Source organism: Pelodiscus sinensis, chromosome 5 (assembly GCF_052426305.1).
Source record: "Pelodiscus sinensis isolate ZL-2025 chromosome 5, ASM5242630v1, whole genome shotgun sequence".
In the NCBI taxonomy this organism is placed as follows: Eukaryota; Metazoa; Chordata; order Testudines; family Trionychidae; genus Pelodiscus; species Pelodiscus sinensis.
Window position 1 is genome coordinate 5,624,707 of NC_143056.1, and position 22,675 is coordinate 5,647,381.

General features: G+C 43.4%; 1 protein-coding gene across 1 annotated transcript in view; it reads left to right on the forward strand.

Moving 5' to 3' along the window:
* Positions 1-1,950: 1,950 nt before the first annotated feature.
* The window catches only part of KLHDC1 (kelch domain containing 1), a 51,558-nt gene continuing 30,833 nt past the window's right edge, over positions 1,951-22,675 (forward strand). The window contains exons 1-6 of the mRNA XM_089778267.1: positions 1,951-2,167; positions 5,284-5,287; positions 14,923-14,993; positions 16,101-16,218; positions 17,149-17,267; positions 20,720-20,798. Of these exons, the coding sequence (XP_089634393.1) occupies positions 2,064-2,167; positions 5,284-5,287; positions 14,923-14,993; positions 16,101-16,218; positions 17,149-17,267; positions 20,720-20,798 (495 nt within the window). The 5' untranslated portion in view covers positions 1,951-2,063. The remainder of the gene's footprint in view (positions 2,168-5,283; positions 5,288-14,922; positions 14,994-16,100; positions 16,219-17,148; positions 17,268-20,719; positions 20,799-22,675) is intronic.

Here is a 22,675-nt window from a genome sequence, read left to right on the forward strand (position 1 = left end):
TTTCCAGAGGTTAGTTAATTTTAGGGTTTCCTCTGAATACACTGAGTTAGTATTTCCCTTCCTTTCATATAGTCCCCAATTTTTTGCTGTGTTCAGAGATGTAAATAGCACTGCAGAAAAGGGTGCATGGATTAAAAGAACTGCAGCAGAACAAGCTGTATCACTGGGATAGCATAATCATTGCTCCCAATACTTGGCACAATAAAGTAGGCCACCAGCAATGTGGCTGTCAATCTGTCAAAGCCCATAACTGTGACGCTGTTTTATTAAATGTGTGAATGAAATTAGAAATAGACGACAAAAACTAGACAAGAAGAAAATTAAAATGGTGTGTAATTAAAATGGAGTATAACATTTCTTGTGATATTCCTTTCATGATGTAGCATTACTAATGCTGCTTTCAAATATGATGCCACTGATTTGAAAACACTAACCTATCTATGTATTTATACCACTCCAATTATTGATACACAGTGTTCCCTGTAAGCTGAGTACTTGGGTGGCCATCCAGAAGAGATTAAAATGACACCCAGCTGATTTACAGAGCACCTACAATACCCACAGCTGTCACCAGTGTTTCTACTGGTGATGCACATTGGTGAATGCTTAGGTGCACGTAACAAAATGTATTCCGCACATGAATAGAAAAAATTAGAGGGAACATTGTACACAAATACCTTATTAGAGGTGCTGGGTCATCCCCAGATGTATACTCCAAATCTTCCAAGGGTTTGAATTATTCTTTCTAGACCTTCTGCACTTCAGAATTTTACTATTCCACGGTGTTTGTCTACGGGTACGTCTAGACTACCGCGTTTTGTCGACGGAAGTTTTGTCGACAGACACTGTCGACACAATTTCCGTCGACAAAGAGCGTCCAGACACATTGAGTTCTGTCGACAAAGCAAGCTGCTTTGTCGACAGTACTCCGTAGTCTGGACGCAACGTTACAGGCAATAACACCTTCTGTCGACAGAGTTCTGTCGACAGAAGGTGTTATGCCTCGTAAAATGAGGTATACCAGCGTCAACAAAACTGCTGAGTTCTGTCGACGTTATGTCGACAGAACTCAGCGGTAGTGTAGACGCTGGTATAGTTTTGTCGACAAAAGTCCACTTTTGTCGACAAAACTAGGTAGTCTAGACACACCCTACATTACAAAATGTTATTTGCAAGGCTATAAACATAAGTATTTAAACCAGTCTCCAATAAGGATTGGCATAAAACTGTCATGGGACACTGATTATCCCATATCTATCCACTGTGAGGTTTCTTGCATCTTTCTCTGAAAAGCATTTAGTATCGATGGACAGGACAATAATGGATGAGACTGATGATTGCCACAGTTCTTTTGTTCCTATTATGTTTGACCACCATTGGTTGACGTAAGGCCACTGACCACAATTTAATTGTCAGCACAGATCAGGACAAATCAGGGTCAGCAGCGTCCTACCTGTGTCATTCAGTATCATGTTCACTCACACACTACAATTGGGTAATACTGACAGGCCTCTGATGCACATAATAACGTAGGTAAGGATGATGCCAGGGGATGTCCTGCTGCTCTGGCATAGGGGTGGTAATGCCCCTCTTTGCCAGAAAAGATTTGCACCCGTGACAGTGACGGGTGGGGGGGAAAACCCTGGACATGTCCTAAGACGGCACCATCTCTGAATTGGCAATGAATCTTTCATCCCTGGGGGGTGCGTGACCCCAGCTAGAGCAAAGGCGGGGGGGGGGGGCTCATTGCTGTGTCCAAACGGGGAGCAAACCAGCAGGGCCCTGCCTAGGCAGCCACCCTGCGCCCAGCTGAGCCCCCTCCCCCTGTACCTGACCCCCTCCCCCGTGAGCGCACACCCGAGTTGGGGCGGGGGGGGAGGAGGAAGGGGGCGCTGCTGTGCTGCGCCTTCCGCGACTCCCCAGTTTGGACCCTCTCCGCTTCCCGTCCGCCCGGGGGGGAGGGGGGTGAGCGCGCGGCGGCGAGCAGGTGGCGCTCCAGAAGGCGGTGGCGGGGCACGGTCGCTGCGGCAGCCGCCTCCCAGCTCCCCCCTCCCTTTCGTAACATGGCGGCGGGGCCTCCCCCCCCTCAGCAGTTCTGCGTGGCCGAGGAGCGGAGCGGCCACTGCGCCGTGGTGGATGGGAACTTCCTCTACGTGTGGGGGGATACGTGGTAAGCAAGGGGGCGGGTTTGGGTGCGACGCGGCCGGGCCGACGCGCGCTGCCCCTCGGCACCCTGGGCTGGGCGGGCGCCGCGGTTCTCCGGGCTGCCTGCAGAGGCGCCACTGCTGCCTTGCGGTGCCCGGGAGAGGGCGGCCGGCCCCCTCACGGGCGGGGGGAGGGGCGTGTGCAGGCCTCGGTCGCTGATTGGTGGGGCGGGACGCTCTGCGCGGGAAGGGGGCGGGTGTTTCAAATCTCAGCGGTGGAACGCTCGTGTGGCGGGGCTCGAGTCCCAACGACCATAACGGTCGCCTGGCCCAGGGGAAGGGGCGCGCGCTCTCTGCCTCAGCGAGAGGCGGGGCCTTGGTGCCTCGAGGAGAGTCCAGGGCTGGGCGATTTCACTCCCACGTGACCCTGAGGTGGCCCAATAAAAGTCGCACGCGCCCCCTGCCTCTTCACTTTTCTCTTCTGCTCCTGTGGGGCGTGGCTTACCGCACCTACCCCCGCCTGTTTCCCATCTGTTCAGGGAAGGGTTCCTTAGAAATATGCTTTCCTTTGCACCCACCTGCCAGAGAATACAATTTGTATCCCCGTCCATATCTGCAAAAATGAGCTGTGGATGTCTGTGGCCGCAGGTGTGGAGACCCACGGCTATCCGCAAATGTGTAGGGGGTCTAAATCCAACATTTGTACAGGCATCCAGATCTGCAAAAACAAGCTGCAGATACCCACAGATTTAAAGTGGATATCTGAGGATTTGCAGGTCTCTACCCATGTGCTATCCATCCAGTCACATTTCCTAGCTGCTCCGGGAGGGGATCCCAGGTAGAGATTCATATCCAGCTGTACCAAGCCACTTGTTCTGTCAAAAGTACCTAATGTGATTGTTCACTGAGCAGTTAGGCTGCATCTACATTGGTATGATCTTCCGCAAAAGCAACCGCTTATGCGACAAAACTTGCTGCCTGTCTACACTGGCCGCGAGTTCTTGCGCAAGAACACTGACATTCTAATGCAGGCATGTCCAAAGTCCGGCCCGCGGGCCAATTGCGGCCCGTGTTCCGGTTTAATACGGCCCCCGCTTCCTCCCCCTCTCCTGGCTCCCCGGCGCTCTTTTGAACTGGCGTGCCCAGCGCGCCGCTTCCAGCCACGCCGCCGCCGCCCATGGCCTCCGCGGTCCTAGAGCCTGCCCTGTAGGGCACGTCCGCAGCCCCGCTCCCCCGCTCAGCTGCGGGTTCGCCCTGCCCCCGGGCCGCCGTGCCCTGCGCTCTCCGCCCGCCTCCGACCCCGCGGGCCCTCCGTCTTGGGGCTGAGAGTGCAGGGACGGCCCTCACGCATGTTCACTTCTTCAAATCTGGCCCTCTTTGAAAAAAGTTTGGACACCCCTGTTCTAATGTATGAAATCAGTGCTTCTTGTGCAAGAACTGTGATGCTCCGGCTCAGGAATAAGCCCTCTTGCGCAACTGTTCTTGCGCAAGAGGCCAGTGTAGACAGGCAACATGAATTTCTTGTGCAAGAAAGCCCTATGGTTAAAATGGCCATCAGAGCTTTCTTGCGCAAGAGAACATCTACACTGGCATGGATGCTCGTGCGCAAAGGCACATGCCAGTGTAGACGCTCTCTTCTGGAAGAGTTTTTGCACAAGAACTCTTCCGCAAAAGAGTTCTTGCGCAAAATCATGCCAGTGTAAACATAGCCATAGAGTATTCTTTGTAACCAGAACAGACAGCAGGTGTTCCTGAGGGTATCCCTGTGGAATCTCTGGAGTTAGGAGCAGAGAATTATTTGTGGTGTGGTGCATTTCGTCTGGCTATTGATTCTTTGACTTTGTTCCCTGTATAGTGTCTGCATAGCTGAGTTGTAGGTATCTGAGTAAGCATCTGACATGGATCTGTTGCTTGGTGCCATGGTAAAGGTCATGAGGTTCCAATCCTTGAAGCTTTGATCAGCCTAGTTTAAAGTCTGAGTGGTTAATTGCTCCTTGGTGGTGTGGGGCAGAGTAGGGAGACTAGGTCACTTACTAAGCAAACTCAAGAGCCCTGAAAAAAGGGCAGCTAATATGAGAGTTTTAGAGAAAGTTGAGAGAAAGATCGTGAGAGGTTTTCCTACCAGGTTTGTTTCTATATGTCATTTCAAGATGGCCAGCAATGAACAGTGATGGTGAGGTGCAACAGATGTGCCTTTTTTTTTTTACTGCCTGAAATGACTTCCTGTTCATGAAATGTAAATTGGTGGCCATGCTGCAAGGAGGGGCAAACAGAGATGGGGGAAAGCCAATTGGTGCAGAGATGCACATAAATCGGATGGAGACTTCTCTTAGAGGAGTGATAGAAATGTAGCCGTGTTAGTCTGGGGTAGTTGAAGCAAAATGCAGGACAATGTAGCACTTTAAAGACTAACAAGATGGTTTATTAGATGATGAGCTTTCGTGGGCCAGACCCACTTCCTCAGATCAAATAGTGGAAGAAAGTAGTCACAACCATATATACCAAAGGATACAATTAAAAAAAATGAACAAATATGAAAAGGACAAATCACATTGCAGAACAGAAGGGGGATGCGGGGGGGTGGAAAGGGGGAGGAAGGAAGGTAAGTGTCTGTGAATTGCTGATATTAAAGGTAGGGAGAGTGGGATGTTTGTGAGTTAATGGTATTACAGGTGATAATTGGGGAAACTGTCTTGGTAATGGGTGAGAAAGTTCAAAGTCTTGTTAAGTCCTTATTGGCAAGTTTCGAATTTTAACATGAATGACAGTTCAGAGGATTCCCTTTCAAGTGCAGATGTAAAAGGTCTTTGTAGCAGAATGCAGGTGACTAAGTCATTTAGAGAGTGTCCTTTCTGGTTAAAGTGGCAAGAAACTGTTTTCTCTTTGTGATCTTGTCTGATATCTGTTTTGTGGGCATTAATCCTTTGGCGAAGTGTCTGAGATGTTTGTCCAATGTACATAGCAGACAGACACTTTCGGCACATGATAGCATAGATTATATTTCTGGATGCGCAGGAATATGTGTTCTTGATCTTATAACTCACTTGGTTAGGTCCAATAATGGTATCAGCAGAATGAATATGTGGACAAAGCTGGCAACAGGGTTTGTTGCAAGAGAAGGTACCAGGGTTGGTATTAGTGTGGTATGTCCTGTGGTGGTTGGTAAGAATCATCTTGAGGTTAGGTGGTTGTCTATAGGAGACTATGGGTCTGTCTCCCAGAGCCTCTTTGAGTATGGTATCCTGTTCCAATATAGGCTGTAGTTTATTGATAATGTGTTGGACAGGTTTAAGTTGGGGGTTGTAGGTGATGACAAGTGGTGTTCTATTGTTGGTTTTCTTGGGTCTGTCTTGAAGTAGATGGTTTCTAGGTATTCGTCTGGTCTTTCAATTTGCTTTTTTATTTCTCTGGGTGGGTAGTTGAGATTTATAAATGCTTGGTAGAGATCCTGAAGCTTCTGGTCTCTGTCAGTGGGGTTAGAGCAGATGCGGTTGTATCGAAGGGCTTGGCTATAGACGATGGATCGTGTGGTGTGTTCTGGAGGGGAGCTGGATGCATGTAGGTAACTGTATGAGTCGGTGGGTTTTCTGTAGAGAGTGGTGTCTAATTTTCCATTGTTGATTTGTACGGTGGTGTCCAGGAAGTGGATCTCTCATGTAGAGTGGTCCAGGCTGAGGTTGATGGTGGGGTATAGGTTGTTGAAATCTCTGTGGAATATCTCCAGTGTTTCTTGGCCATGTGTCCAGATCATAAAGATGTCATCGATGTACCGTAGGTAGAGAAGGGGTGAAAGGGGACGGGAGTTGAGGAAACGTTGTTCTAGGTCAGCCATAAAGATGTTAGCATACTGTGGGGCCATGCGTGTACCCATGGCTGTGCCGCTGATCTGGAGGTATAAGTTGTTCTCAAACTGGAAATAATTGTGGGTGAGAACAAAGTTGTCATGATTATGAGGGTTAGCCAGCAGCCTGGGGATTAAGGGGTTAACTACACCTAGCCAGGTGGAGTGACCAATAGGAATGTAGGTGGGACTTTTCAAACTGGGACAAAGGAATTTGGGTTTTTTTCTTTTCTCCCTTTTGTCTCTCTGAGTGAGTTCTCTGCAGCTACAGAGAGGGACAAGCATGTCTCTCTCTCTCCAAGACACCATTCTTCATTTTCTGTAAGTAGGGTAAAGTTTAGGTAGTTTCGTTAGGTTTTATTGTGTTATGGATTGGGTATGGGATCTGAGATCTGGCACTGCCTAAAAGATGTTTTGGCTTTTCTTTGTAACTAAGTTCTAGGCCCATGGAGTTTCTCCATGAGTATATTTTGTTAACTCCCTATCTAGTCATTATGGTTGCAACAGGAATATTGTTGTAATAATAAAAGTTCTTTCTTTTCTTTTTATTAACCTGGCAGTGGTTAATGGTGTGCCCTGATTTTTATTTTAGGGGGAAGATTTCCCAAATGATCTTTCCCCTGGTTTCTTTAGCAACATTTGGGTGGTGGCAGCAGAAGTTTTATTCCCAAGATCTAGGTTTTTAAGATCTTGGGGGAAGTTTTATACCAAAGCCTGGTAGATAAGGCTTTGGGGTACACTTGCTGGCCCCCACTTCTGCATTTTTCATGCCAGAGTGGGGAAGGAGCCATGACAAAAGTTACATAGGTCTGCTATCAGGTTGGCAGTAGTGTCCTCTGGGATAGTGTTTCTAATTGCTTGTAATCCGTCTTCATGTGAGATGTTGGTATATAGAGCTTCTACATCCATGGTGGCAAGAATGGTATTATTGGGGATGTTATCGATGTTTTGTAGTTTCCTTAGGAAGTCAGTAGTGTCTCGGAGATAGCTGGGGGTATTGGTTACGAAGGGTAACCAATTCTCTTAGAGGAGAATTCATTGATAGAGAATCTCTAAGCTGTAGTCAGAAAGAGAGGAGAGGAGAGGACAAACCATGGGCCAGAGCAGACAAACAACCGCATATAAAGGAATCCAATGCATCAGGGAAAGGCAGACAAATAAGCAGTGGCAAATTCTTAAAGTGTTTCTACACAAATGCTAGGAGTCTGACTAATAAGATGGGTGAACTAGAGTACCTTGTATTAAAGGAGGAGATTGACATAATAGGCATCACTGAAACCTGGTGGAATGAGGAAAATCTGTGGGACACAATCATACCGGGATATAAAATATACCAGAAGGATAGAGCAGGCCGTGTGGGTGGCGGAGTGGCACTGTATGAGAAAGATAATGTAGAATCAAATGAAATAAAAATATTAAATGAATCAACATGTTCAATAGAATCACTATAGATAGTAATTCCATGCTCCAATAATAAGAAATTAGCAGTAGGGATATATTATTGGCCACCTTATGAGGACAGCGATACTGACATTGAAATGCTGAGGGAGATTAGAGAAGCTACCAAAATAAAGAACTCTATAATAATGGGGGATTTTAATTATCCCCATATTCAGGGCTCGCCGAACCACGGTGAGCCCCGCTCGCCAGCCACGCTGTCCGGCGATCTGCACATGCGCAGATCGTTCTGCGCATATGCAGATCGCCCAAACCCAGCTCTTCGGGTTGCGATCTACTCGCCACGGGTGAGTAGATTGAATTATTTGTCTAGCCCTGCCCCTATTGACTTGATACATATCACTTCAGGAAGAGAAGCAGAGAGAAAATTTCTCAATGGCTTAAATGAATGCTGCTTGGAGCAGCTGGTACAGGAACCCACAAGGGGAGAGGCAATTCTCGATTTAGTCCTGAGTGGAGCGCAGGATCAGGTCCAGGAGATAACCATTACAGGACCGCTTGGGAATAGTGACCATAATATAATAACATTTAACATTCCTGTGGTGGGAAGAACACCTCAGCAGTCCAGAACTCTGGCATTTAATTTCAAAAAGGGGAATTACACAAAAATGAGGAGGTTAGTTAAACAGAAATTAAAAGGCACAGCGACTAGAGCCAAATCCCTGCAAGCTGCATGGAAACTTTTTAAAGACACCATAATAGATGCCCAACTTAAATGTATACCCCAAATTAAAAAACATAGCAAGAGACCTAAAAAAGAGTCACCATGGCTTAACTACCATGTAAAAGAAGCAGTGAGGGACAAAAAGGCATCTTTTAAGAAGTGGAAGTCCAATCCTAGTGCGATAAATAGAAAGGAATATAAACACTGTCAAATCAAGTATAAAAATGTAATAGGAAAAGCAAAAAAAGATTTTGAGGAACAGCTAGCCAAAAACTCAAAAAGAAATAACAAAATGTTTTTTAAGTACATTAGAAGCAGGAAGCCTGCTAAAAAAACTGTGGGTCCCCTTGATGATCGAGATATAAAAGGAGCCATCAAGGATGATAAAGCCATTGCGAAGAAACTAAATGATTTCTTTGCTTCAGTCTTCATGGCTGAGCATGTTAGGGAGATTCCCAAATCTGCACCGTCCTTTGTGGGTGATGAATCTGAGGAACTGTCCCGGATTGAAGTGTCATTAGAGGAGGTTTTGGAACAAATAGAAAAACTTAATGTCAACAAATCTCTGGGACCGGATGGCATTCATCCAAGGGTTCTATAAGAACTCAAATGGGAAATTGCTGAACTATTATCTGTGGTTTGTAACCTATCCTTTAAATCGGCTTCCGTACCTAATGACTGGAAGGTAGCTAATGTGACACCAATATTTAAAAAGGGCTCTAGAGGCAATCCTGTCAATTACAGACCAGTAAGTCTAACTTCAGTACTGGGCAAATTAGTCGAAACAATAGTAAAGAATAATATTGTGAGGCACGTAGAAGAACATAATTTGTTGGACAAAAGTCAACATGGTTTCTGTAAAGGGAAATCGTGTCTTAACTAATCTATTAGAGTTCTTTGAAGGGGTTAACAAACATTCAGACAAGGGGGATCCAGTAGATATAGTATACTTAGATTTTCAGAAAGCCTTAACCAAGGTCCCTCACCAAAGGCTCTTGTGTAAATTACATGGCCATGGGATAAGAGGGAAGGTCCTTTCTTGGATTGAGAACTGGTTAAAAGACAGGAAACAAAGGGTAGGAATAAATGGTAAATTTTCAGAATGGAGAAGGGTAACTAGTGGTGACCCCCAAGGGTCAGACCTGGGACCAACCCTGTTCAACTTACTCATAAATGATCTGGAGAAAGGGGTAAGCAGTGAGGTGGTAAAGTTTGCGGATGATACCAAACTGTTTAGGATAGTCAAGATAGAAGCAGAGTGTGAGGGACTCCAAAAAGATCTCACCAAACTGAGTTATTGGGCAACAAAATGGCAAATGAAATTTAATGTGGATAAGTATAAAGTAATGTACATTGGGAAAAATAACCCCAACTATACGTATAGTATGATGGGGGCTAATTTGGCTGCGACAAATCAGGAAAGAGATTTTGGAGCTATCATGGATAGTTCCCTGAAAACTTCCACACAGTGTGCAGCAGCGGTCAAAAAGGCAAATAGGATGCTAGGAATTATTAAGAAAGGGATAGAAAATAAGACACAGAATATCTTATTGCCCTGTATAAAACTATGGTACGCCCACATCTTGAATACTGTGTACAGATGTGGTCTCTTCACCTCAAAAAAGATATTTTGGCCTTGGAAAGGGTTCAGAAAAGGGCAACTAAAATGATTAGGGGTTTGGAACGGGTCCCATATGAAGGGAGGTTAAAACGATTGGGACTTTTCAGTTTAGAAAAGAGGAGACTGAGGGGGGATAGGATAGAGGTCTATAAAATCATGAGTTGTGTGGAGAGGGCGAATAAAGAAAAGTTATTTATTAGTTCCCATAATAGAAGAACTAGAGGACACCAAATGAAGTTAATGGGTAGCAGGTTTAAAACTAATACAAGAAAGTTCTTCTTCACACAGCGCATAGTCAACCTGTGGAAAGCCTTGCCAAAGGAGGCTGTGAAGGCTAGGACTATAACAAAGTTTAAAGAGAAGCTAGATAATTTCATGGAGGTTAGGTCCATAAAAGGCTATTAGCCAGGGATAGAAATGGTGTCCCTGGCCTCAGTTTGTCAGAGGCTGGAGAAGGATGGCAGGAGACAAATCGCTTGATCATTGTCTTCGGTCCACCCTCTCTGGGGCACCTGGTGCTGGCCACTGTCGGTAGACAAGCTACTGGGCTAGATCGACCTTTGGTCTGACCCAGTATGGCCGTTCTTATGTTCTTATGAGATAGTACTGAGAAGCTGAGGCATTCCCATATAGTCAAGTTCAGTAAACACTGATACCCCAGATTCAAGGAAAAATGGAGCTGGCCACCAGAAAATCAGAAATAAAGTCCAAAATGCAGCCTCATGATTTGTAATGACCAGAAGCAAGAGGTTGTGGAAGCATCCTGCATGGCTGGAGATAGATGAGGATGATCAGACCAGAGAGAAGAAGAGTGGGAATAATTCCACACAGCCAGTAGTACCCATTCAAAACCAACTTCTTCAGTGTAGAAATATTATATAATCCATCTTGTGCAAGGGATTGGAGAAAGATAAACAGTATTTGTTATATATCTATGTTAAATAGTGTAGCCATATATGAACCTTATCCTTTATCTTATTACTTTTTATTTAAGAGAAAGATCTTGAACATATGTCAACCAATTTTGCTATTTAATCAAAGAGGCTGACAAAGGAGGCACTGTAGCCATCATGAATAGGACAGTTTATAAACAGGAGGCTACCTACTTGGCTCTTGCTACAGTTCAAAAGCAGAAGCCCCGCAGGGAGTTCTGGGCCAGAGTCCCCGGATGGCCCCATGCTCCTTGCCGGGCTTCTGCTTTTGAAATGTGCAAGAGTCCTGCTGGGGCTTTTGTACATTTCAAAAGCAGAATTGCAGCAGAACCCCTCCGAGTAGAAACTGCTTCAGTCCCCACTCTTGCTGTCTCTCTACCCCCCCACCCCCTTATGGAGATAGTGCTAGGGGGAACCAGCTTTTAAGCCAGCTCCCCCCAGCACCGGCTCCTGCTGTCTCCTTACTGCCGCTCTCTGATAGAGGCAGCAAGGGGGGGGAGTAACTAGTCACATCCCTAGTCGACTATCCGATACACTTATGCTTATTGGATAGTTGGCTAGTCGCTTATATCCCTATGAGCAATAGCAAAATAAGCTACACCATCTGCTCAAGAAACTCCCTGCAGTAGCATGTACCAAATCTACACAAACACATCCCCTAGAGTTGTCTGGCTATATGGACTCTCTCCTGAGACCCTATGCTATCAGCACTCCTAGCTATCTTCAAGACACTACTGACTTCCTGAGGAAACTACAATGAATCTTTCTGAAAACAGCATCCTGGCTGCCATAGATGTAGAAGCTCTCTACATCAGTATTCCACATGAAGATGAACTACAAGCTGTCAGGAACAGTATCCCCAGATGATGCCACAGTGACTTTGTCCTCACCCACAACCGTTTCCGATTTAGGGACAATTTATACCTTCAAGTCAGCAGCACTGCTGTGAATACCCTCATGATCCCACAGTATACCAACATTTTTATGACAGACCTAGAACAATTCTTCCTCAGCTCTCATCCCCTAGTACCTCTCCTCTACTTGCACTACATTGATGACCTCTTCATCATATGGATCCATGGGAAGGAGACCCTTGAAGAATTCCACCAGGATTTCAACAATTTCCACCCCACCATCAACCTCAGTCTGGACCAGTCCACAGAAGAGATCTACTTCCTGCACACTACAGTAAAAATAAATGATGGTCACATAAACACCACCCTATACTGGAAACCCACTGTTTGCTCTTCTTACCTACATTCCTCTAGCTTCCATCCATGACATATCACATGATCATTGTCTACAGACAAGCCCTAAGATACAAGCATATCTGCCCCAATCCCTCAGACAGAGACAAACACCTATAAAATCTTTATGAAGCATTTTTAAAGCTAAAATACCCACTTGTGGAAGTAAAGAAACAGATTGACAGAGCCAGACCAACACCCAGAAGTCACCTACTACAGGACAAGTCCAACAAGGAAATTAACAGAACACCACTGGTTATCACCTACAGCCCCAGCTAAAACCCCTCCAGCGCATCATTGGCAATCTACAACCTATCCTGGAAAACCATTCCTCACCCTCACAGATCTTGGGAGACTAAAGCAAATACTCATCAGCAGCCACCAAGCACAGAAACATTTAATCAGGAACTTATCTCTGCAATGAACCCTGTTGCCAATCAGTCCACGTATCTATACAAGCAACACCCTCATAGGACCTAACCACATAAGCCACACCATCAGGTGCTCATCCACCTGCACATCTACTAACGTGATATATGCCATCATGTGCCAGCAATGCCCCTTTGCTATGTATATTGGCCAAACTGGACAATCTCTGTACCAAAGGATAAATGAACACAAGCCAGGCATCAAAAAAGATAACACATAAACCTGTAGAACTTTTTAACCTCCCTAGACACTCAGTAATGAATTTAAAAGTAGCCATCCTTCTATAAAAAAACTTCAAAACCAAACTACAAAGAGAAACATCAGAGCTGCAATTCATTTGCAAATTTAACACAATCAAGTTAGGACTGAATAAGGATTTAGAATGGTTATTTCACTATGAAGGCAATTTTCCCTTTCTTTGGTATTCATACCTCCCTTTCAGCTGCTGGGAGCGAGCCAAATCCACCCTGACTGAGGTCTTAACACCCTTCTTTTGATATAGTGTCTATCTGTGTCCCTGACAAAGTGAGTTTTACCTACAAAAACGTATGCCCAAATAAATCTCTTAGTCTTGAAAATGCCACAGGATTCCTTAAAAAGGGACGAGGAGTCCTGTGGCACCTTATATATACACCAGCAACACCATCACAGGACCTAACCAGATCAGCCACACCGTAACTGGTTCATTCTCCTGCACATCTACTAACGTAATATACGCCATCATGTGCCAACAATGCCCTTCTGCTATATACATTGGCCAAACTGGACAGTCCCTACGTAAAAGAATAAATGGACACAAATCAGATATTAGGAATGGCAATATACAAAAACCTCTAGGAGAACACTTCAATCTCCCTGGACACACAATTATAGATCTAAAGGTAGCCATCCTGCAGCCAAAAAACTTCAAGACTAGACTTCAAAGAGAAACTGCTGAGCTACAGTTCATCTTCAAGTTTGACACCATCAACTCAGGATTAAACAAAGACTGTGATTGGGTAGCTAACTACAAAAGCAGCTTCTCCTCTCTTGGTATTCACACCTCCAGATCAGCTACTAGAAATGGGCCTCATCTTACCTGATTGGATTCATCTCGTTATCTCTAGCCTGATTCTGGCCTGCATATTTATACTTGCCTCTGGAAATTTCCACTACATGCATCTGACAAAATTGGGTCTTTGCCCACGAAAGCTTATGCTCCAACACTTCTGTTAGTCTATAAGGTGCCACAGGACTCCTCGCCGCTTTTGCAGATTCAGACTAACAGGATTCCTTGTTGTTTTTGCTATTTGGGTAAAAGATCCCAAACATACATAAACTAATTTTGCCTTAGCTCTACATCTAGGTCCTTTGTGTTACAGCCAAAGTACTTTAATATAAAGCTATTATAATAAAATCATTGAAACCATAAGGAAATAAAAAATGCATAAGAAAAATATATATAGGTAAAGGAGCAGGTTAGTGCTATAAGCTATACTTTGTATTAGAGTCCTGTATGAAGCAAAATCTCACAGAATGTTGTAAGAACAGGGCTGATATTAAATACACAATCCTAAAAAGTGCTAGTCCCAAAATACACAAACACATCCCGATATTAAGTGACACCAAAACATCTCAATATCAAGGATGGTACATTCCCCATGGATAACAGAAGCACACTGACCCCTCTTAAAAATAAGATCAGAATAAGAGCACATAATAAAAATGTTTTAATCAAGCCAACATGTACAAGGTAATGAGTGTCAACTAGCCATGTCAGCGGGAGGTAACTATGTCAGAAGCAGTACTAACTTGTCTGTATCTGAGTATAAACACATATCTCAAAGGAATTATCTTTACCTAGCCATGGGAGGAATGGGAAGTCTACCATTCACTGAGCAGGTCCATGGTTACACACATATACACATTAGTGGTCCAGTAAAGATTGCAAAATACTGGTACTGGGCTTTGTCAACAATAAAGCTAACTGGGAGTCTTTGTCCCTGAATAAATCAAGGTATGCTGTGCCAGTTGTCTGTTCAGGGCTGGGGCAACACTCAGAGGAATACACACGTGCAGCCAAACATCTATCAACACCTACTCGCAAACATAAGAATGGTTATTCTGGGCCATTTATAGTTTTTCACCATCTTATACACGCTTCATCACTATATAGTGTCTTTACACCAGCAGGGGAGAATTCTGTATTAGACTGTATAGAATAGCGAATTACTAAACTGTTATGGCCAAATAGGATTTTATTAATTATGGGAAATTCAGAGCATGTAGTGGACTTGACCCAGTCAGGCTCATCTTGCTGCAGGGTGGGAGCTACTCCAGCCAGGCTCGCCACATTTTGGGTTCCTGGTTAACCGGTTAAACTTTACTGGTTAACTTTTTAAACATGATTGTACATCCCTACTATTGAGCTATTCCAGTTAAAACTATCAGGAAGCACACTTTGAGCAGAAGAATTTTATGCAGCCTTTGTGAATTGTTTCATTAGAAGTTGTGAAATGTTCACAAGTAGCACGCAATTTGATGATTTTGGAATTGTAATGATGTATGATATATAACTGATTACATATTTTGCATTTTTTGTTTTAGTCAATTGAAGAAAATGAAGTGTATTTGCCTAATGATGAGCTTTGGCTCTATGAAATTGACAGTGGGTTATGGTAAGCCATTTTATTTATATTTAATGACTGTGCAAAATCTGCTATTTATATCTGAGTATTATTACTTACAGTAAAAAGACTTATTTCAGATACATAAATGAGATCTGTTTCATCTCACTTGGCTGCTTAGATAGTCTGCATTCATTTAGTCTCTGATGTATATATTTGAAAAATTTCTTCAGATTAGAAAATACTTATGTTATACCACAGTCATTTTTAAGGGATGTTTTAAATGTTAACTTTTTAAACATAGCTTAAGACTTGTTAAAAGAACCACTTTTGTTTTTATACTGTCTAAATTAACTCTTATATTAAAATGATTAAATACAATAAAATGAGGGTACTTGATCCATGTAGGCTCAAGGATCAGTGTACGATCAATGTAGGATTCTTTTTACTCTTCTTACTTAATCATATCAGAAATATGTTTGCATCGATTATGTATTTTAAATGTTTAAATCAGATTCAGATCATACACCTCAATAGCAATATAATAAGTTTTATATCAAATTGAATTTTTGCATTCTTGGGAGATGGGTATAGTAGAAATGCCAATTATTACATTTGCCTGATACATCTCATTATCAAACCCTGTTTTAGGTGCTTATAGTTTTGCCAGACTTTAGCCATGTGGGCTGAAATTTTCCATGCTGGGTGTCTGGTGATATACATGATATTTTAAATTTCAGCCAAAATATGCTTTTTTGCCCAAGTTAAAAAATTACTAACCCCTTATTTTTGAAAGGCTTCATGCTTTGGAGCAGAGATGAAATTTGGCAAGAGGTGGCTTTTATTTCAGGGATGTGTCTTTTGCCATCTCAATGAACTTCCACCCAGGTATGGCGGCTTATTTATAAGCATTTGAAAAACTACAGTTTGCACATGCTCAGTGGAGACTTGCTAGAGCTTAACAGCAAAAAAAAAACCAAAACCAACCTGTCCTCCCACACCTGATAGTACTGACCAGATTGCTGATGTGCCCTCCTCCCGAGAAACTCTGTATTCCCCATCCTGTTATATCCTTTACTAGTACCACTTTGCTTTTGATGTATTTTGATTTGTTTGGGAGCAAAATTATGAGATGTTAATATATTTATTAAATGCCAGGACAATGCACCAAATGGAAGGAGAGCTACCTACCTCTATGTCAGGAAGTTGTGGAGCTTGCATTAATGGAAAACTGTATATATTTGGCGGATTTGATGATAAAGGATACAGTAATCGGGTATTGTAATCTTTTTATTTGGGAGTGTATTTTAATTAAATGATGATTAATGCAGAACTTCATTTAACAAAGCATTTAACCTTGTGTTTAACTAGAGGGAAAATCTAAGGGTGAGATTTGGTTTATTATTAGAAAAGATGTCTTCTAAAATACTTTACTTTGTAAATCTGATTTTTTAGACCGCTGAATCTCCACAACTCCTGTTAGCTGCACTGGGGGGTTTTGACTAGGTTAAATTGAAAAATAATGTCCAGTATCTTTTGATTTTTATTTCTCAAGTTTTCTAATATTTCTAAAATGAATTGTATTTCTGTGGGGGCAATATATTTGTAACTATAATTAGACTTACCTCAGAAGTGTTACTTTTTCTTTGCTCTTTAGTGAGCATGTGACATTTATGCTTCTGGGATAATCAGTTAATAACTAGTCAATGTTAACATATGACTGCTAGTTTCCCTGTTGACTGCAAGTAATTGGATTAATGGAATGGAAACCAGAATTTCAGTGTAGATTAGAAAACAAGTGAAATGAGTTGAATGGTCTCAATCTAATGCTCTGTCTACAGGCAGTGTTGATTATAAAATCATTATACAGAAAATCTGATTAGGTCAAGGCAAAAGCACTGCAGGTTAGTTGAACTAACAGGTGAAATAGTGCTTCCATTAAAATCAATGGCAACATTCTTACTGATGTCAGCAGAGACAGGGTTAGCAGAGTGAGAGAGGGAGATTGTGCTGCTTCTTCCTGCATTTTATTTGTGATATGTTCACTGACTATAATCTTTTACTATAATAAACATTACAATTTGTCTGTTGTTCTCAGATTTTTTTTATAAGAAAATGTTTTTTGTAATCATAACTATTGCAGATTTGTGTTTGATTCTTCAAAATCATTTACTTCACACTAAAATATGATAATTTTTCTTTTAAGCTTTATTATGTTAATTTGAGAACAAGAAATGGAACCTATAGGTGGAAAAAAATTACAGACTTTAAAGGTCAACCTCCTACACCACGTGACAAGCTTTCCTGCTGGGTGTATAAGGACAGGTAGTACATCAAGAGTATTCTTAATACCTACTAATCAAGGGGAAGAAGTGTTATAGTATAGGTAGAACACAAAACTTGAAGTCCAGTTCAGACTATGACTATGTCTGACCTTGGACAAACCTCTTAACATCTTTGTCTCTCATCTGTAAAATTGGAATAACTATATTTACCAACCCTAATTTATAGAGTTATTGTGAGATTTAATTATTTTTGTCTTGGATGCAAGACACTATTCAGATGCTAAATATTACTTGATGATGTATTAAACAGGTATTAAGGTTAATTTACTGAATTTTTCATTGCTTGTGAAATAACAGAATACGCTTCAACATTTTTAGATTCAGCATAATTTCAAATTATTTTTGTTTGCAGAAATATTGAGAGCAAGAAAGGGTATTTAAATGAATAATTCTGGAAAAAAGAGCTACGTTGAGAATACTAGCTCCATAATTTTATTGCAAATGCTACTTTGCATATTTAGTGATATTGCTTGTAAAAGTGCTTTAAATTATTTAAATTTAAACTAAAAACAAATGTTTAGATTTTATATTAACTATGAAAGGTAGCTAGTAGAGGTGTTAACAAACATTTATTTTTGTATACATGTAACTGCTGAATTTTTCAGGGATTACACATTTACACACAGAGTGGCAGGCAGGAACTGGTTGCAGGGAGCTGTCTTTTAACCTGGTTTCCCGCGAGCACTGGCTCCTGCCTGCCCTCTCTTCCTCTGCTGCTTCTGTGCGAGGCAGCGGTGGGTGAGGGCAGGCGGCTCCAAAGGAGCTGGCATGTGTGGGGAGCCAATTTAAAAGATGGCTCTCCATGGGTACAGGCTCCTGCACATACCCCCACCCCCATTGCCTCTGATACAGAGGCAGCAAGAGGAGGTGCATGTAACCATTAGGATTAGCTGATGAGCCCAGGCTTATCAGTTAATTGTGTAAGCGGGTACACGCTAACATCCCTAGTAGCTATGGTATTAGAATTAGTCACCGAGAAATAAATCAGTTGTATATATTGATATCAACTGCATATAGATATTGTAAACAAATAAGAGTTACAAGATATATAGTGAACAAAATAAACCATTCATTTATTTTATCCCTTTATTGATTTCTGGACTCCAGGTCCTACAGCATTTGATTAAAATAGTAACAGTTTTGTATTTAGTACTGCATTTTGGCTTTGAAATTGAATTAGTTGCAAGATGTATAAACATGTATGAAGCCATCCCCCTCTTTTTAGCCATTGGTATCAGGTTGTTCAATAGCATGAATTAATCCAGTGGTTCCCAACTTTTTTTATACTGTGGTCCGGCAAACCCATTCATAAACTTTTGGTGGACTGATAACATTTTATTTGCATGTTTGCATACAGTCATTAAGATCAGAATTTGCAGGTATCTACAGCACCACGTAGCGGCTGCCAGAGCTGAAATTGGCTGCTATGTGGCAGCTCAGGGAGCCAGGGTGTACCCCCGCGCTGGTCCACAGAGCCACTGTCAAACAGTTGGCTTCAGCTGCGGCAGCTGCCAGGCACGTGCCTAAGGTATACCACAGCCCTGGTGCTAGAGCAGCCGGCATGGGCATGGCCTGGCAATGTGCTGCAGCCTGGCATCCAGTAGTTTGCAGCCTGACATCACTGTATCACTGGGAATCACTAAATTAATCCATTAAAAGTCAAGTTGAATTTATGTACAGAATTAAGATCCACCTATTTCAGGCTGAAATATGCAACTAACTCAATATTTTTATTAAATGCATGTATTTGGGGGAAAAGTACACTCTATTTTTAAAATTTGCCATGAGTCCTCAGATGATGTGAATCTGAAGATGAGTGTGTCTTAGAAGCTTGCACGCTACTAAGAAATATGCAAAGAGCTGCTATACCTCTGCTTTCTTAGGGGTGTCGGTCTTCCACCATCCCTTCTAACCTCCCTTTTGTTCTAAATTATTAACAAACTACAACACCAAATGTTTACAATCACTAGTGAAGAAAATATAATCTGAGAAAGGGCTCTGTGTATGCAGAAGGGAGAAAAAGGGTCAGACTTAAGCCCTTTTCTGGGGTGAGTAGTTGTTTTGGTAATGGTGAGGTGTGATAAGTTTGTGTGTGGAGTAGAACATGTAGCTTGACTTACAAACCCACAGAACCAAGGAAATTATCAGGCATATTTATGTATGTAGTAGGGATGTTAGATATAGTGTAATAAAATAGTTATGTAACTGCATGAAATCTTAGTGGTTACATGACTATTTGATAGTCCCCGAGGGCGGAGTCAGAAGCCAGTAAACTCTCGGCCTCACTCCAGGTTAGCCCCCTGCCATCCCTTCCTGCTGCCTCTGTACCAGTTTAAAAACCAGCTCCCCATGCACACCGGCTGCCTGCTGCCCCATGCTCCTGATACAGAGGCAGCAGCACGGGGTGGCAGGAGCCCCTGTCAGCAGGACTCCAAGCTCCCAGTGGACAGAGGCTGATCTGGCAGCAGCCCCTGTCCGTGGGGGGTCCAAGCTCTCTGCAGACAGAGGCTGCTGCAGGGAGGGGGAGAGAGGTCTGTCGCGAAGCAGCCTCTATGTGTAATGGCCTGAGCTTGCCACAAACAGAAGCTAACCCATGGGAGGCGGAGCAGACTCTGTCTGCAGGGAGCTTGGACCCCGCGCAGACGGGCTGCTGCCAGGCACCAGCCTCTGTCTGCAGCAGGCCCAGGCTTGCTGCAGAGAGAGGCTGCAGGGAGCTCGTCTGTGGCAAGCCCGGGCCACCATGGACAGAAGCTACTTCACGGAAGCCTCCTCTGCTTCCCCCCCTCCCTGCCCCACACACACAGGCAACAGCACTGGGAGGGGGGCAGGTGGCACTGCAGAGCTGGTGCTGGAGGGAACTGGCTTTTAAGTCAGCTCTCCCCAGCACTGGCTCCTGCCTCCGTTCTTTGCTGGCAAGGGGAAGGGGAAGGTGAGTCTGTAGAGCCAATACACTCAGGGAGCCTGCTTGAAAGCTGGATCCCCTTGCATATCAGTTCCAGTCAGCCTCCGCACTGCTGCCTCTGTATCAGATGCAGCTGTGTGGGGCACGGAGGGGGGCAGGCAGATCTAGTGCTTGTGGAGAGCCTGCTTAAAGCCAGCTCCTCACAGGCACCAGCTCCTACTCCTCCGCCCTTGCTGCCTCTGATACAGAAGCAGCAGGGGCGGGGAGTGCGTGTAGTTGATAAGATTAAACAAGATAAGGCTTATCGGTTAATCATGTCGTTGACTACACGTTGACATGCCTAGTTTTTAGCAACAGAAAGTTTGTGTAGTAACTATATACAGTGTGTAATATTCTTTGTTTATACATTTAAAGATTAACAGACTTATATTTGTTAAGCTATAATATTTAATTTTTATTTTATCAAAATATCAATGTAAACATTAATTTAAAAACAAGTACAAGGTCAATTGTTTTTTTTCTTTTTCCAGATTAATATATTTTGGTGGTTATGGATGTAGGAAATACAATGAACTGAGTGAGTGTTTTGATGTTCATGATGCATTTTGGGTAAGATATTTTATTGTTTAAAAAAAATTCATTCTGATTGTTGAAAAGTATTATAAAACACAGAAAACAATTAAAGAAACCAGAGCTACTAAAACAAAGGGTCAGATTCAGTCCTGGAATAAGGACATTTAACGCTATTGAAAGAGAGCTCTTAGTAGAATATGATGTATATATTAGGTTTTACAACACCAGGAGAGGGTGAACACAGTAGAAGTTGATGTCTTTCCTCTGTGTAGCAGGTAGAGTGTTTGGGCAAGATTGCTAGGATAAATGGGCTTCTGTGAGGTCCTCTGAAGGGGAGTGATGGACAGTGGTTGAAATTAATGAAATTTCCCTTGCTTGCAGCAGGATTGGATTTAGGAACAGTCTAGGCTATACTCTATTTTAAAAAAAATCTAAAGTGTGAAATACTGGTCGTATTGAAGTGGTTGTCAAAGTTCCCATTGTCCTTGATGGGACCAGGATTTCATCCAGAGAGGCTTATTTAGAAATACCTCATAATGAAAAGTTTTGGCATATTAATGTTAACTTACTTTTGTTTGAATAATTTCCGCTCTTCAAAGAAATCTTGTAATAATAGTGGAGCAAGTCTCCAATATCTATTATTGAGTTATAATAATGACTCCATAGGTGAGCAAAATGGAGCACAAATGGAAAGTAGTCTGTAAAATGATTACCATTTTATGCTCAATTTTGTTTACTTCAAGAAACTTTCACAAAAGGTCCTTTTCACTTTATATTTTATATGCTGAATTTTCAGTCATTGGAAGTTTTTGTAAAATGTGAGGTTAAATACAAGCTGTTTTAATTTTTGGATAATTGAAAAAATATTTCACTTTTTGAAAACTATTCTAATTTTTGTTGTTTGAATTTATAAACAAACTGGATTTACCCTATTTTCACATCTGCTGATTACATTAATCTCAGAAGACATGTAAAATAATCATGTTGTACTGCACCATTTGATATTAGACTGTTTCTTCTTTAGTTTGTTGCTATTCGATTGTATTAGCAGTAGAGGCAGTCCCCGGATTATGTACAAGATAGGGACTGTAGGTTTGTTCTTAAGTTGAATCTGTATGTAAGTTGGAACTGGCGTCCAGATTCAGCCGCTGCTGAAACTGACCGCCAGTTCTGACTTACATACAGATTCAACTTAAGAACCCCAAGTCAGCTGCTGCTGAAACTGATCAGCAGCTGATTCCAGGAAGCCCGGGGCAGAGCAACTGTGCCTCAGGCTTCCTGTAGTTGGCGCTGGTCAGTTTCAGCAACGGCTGACTTGGGGACGTCTGGGGCAGAGCAGCTGGGGTGCTGCTGGGTTGCTCCAGTAGCACTGCTCCTCGGCGCTACTGGAGCAACCCAGCAGCACCCCAGCTGCTCTGCCCCAGGAGTCCTGATTCAGCCGCTGCTGAAACTGACCAGCAGCGGCTGAATCAGGATGCCTGGGGCAGAGCAGCTGGGGTGCTGCTGGGTTGCTCCAGTAGCGCCGAGGAGCGGTGCTACTGGAGCAACCCAGCAGCACCCCAGCTGCTCTGCCCCAGGGTCCACAACAAAAGCCTGGTCTGCTGGGGGGGGCACACTAGCTGCGCCCCCCCCAGCAGACCAGGGACACAGGGAGCAAAGCGGCAGCAGGGGTGCCTCGCCTCTGAGGCTTTGCTCTGGCGCCGGACCGCTTTGCTCCTGGTGCCCCTGGTTTGCTGGAGACGGTCCCCAGCAGACCAGGGGCACCGCGAGCAAACCCGCAACCGCGGCGGGGTCCCCGCGCTTCTGAGGCTTTGCCAGAGCAGGGACCCCGCCGCGGCTGCGGGTTTGCTCGCGGTGCCCCTGGTCTGCTGGGGACGGTCCCCAGCAGACCAGGGGCACCGGGAGCAGCTTTT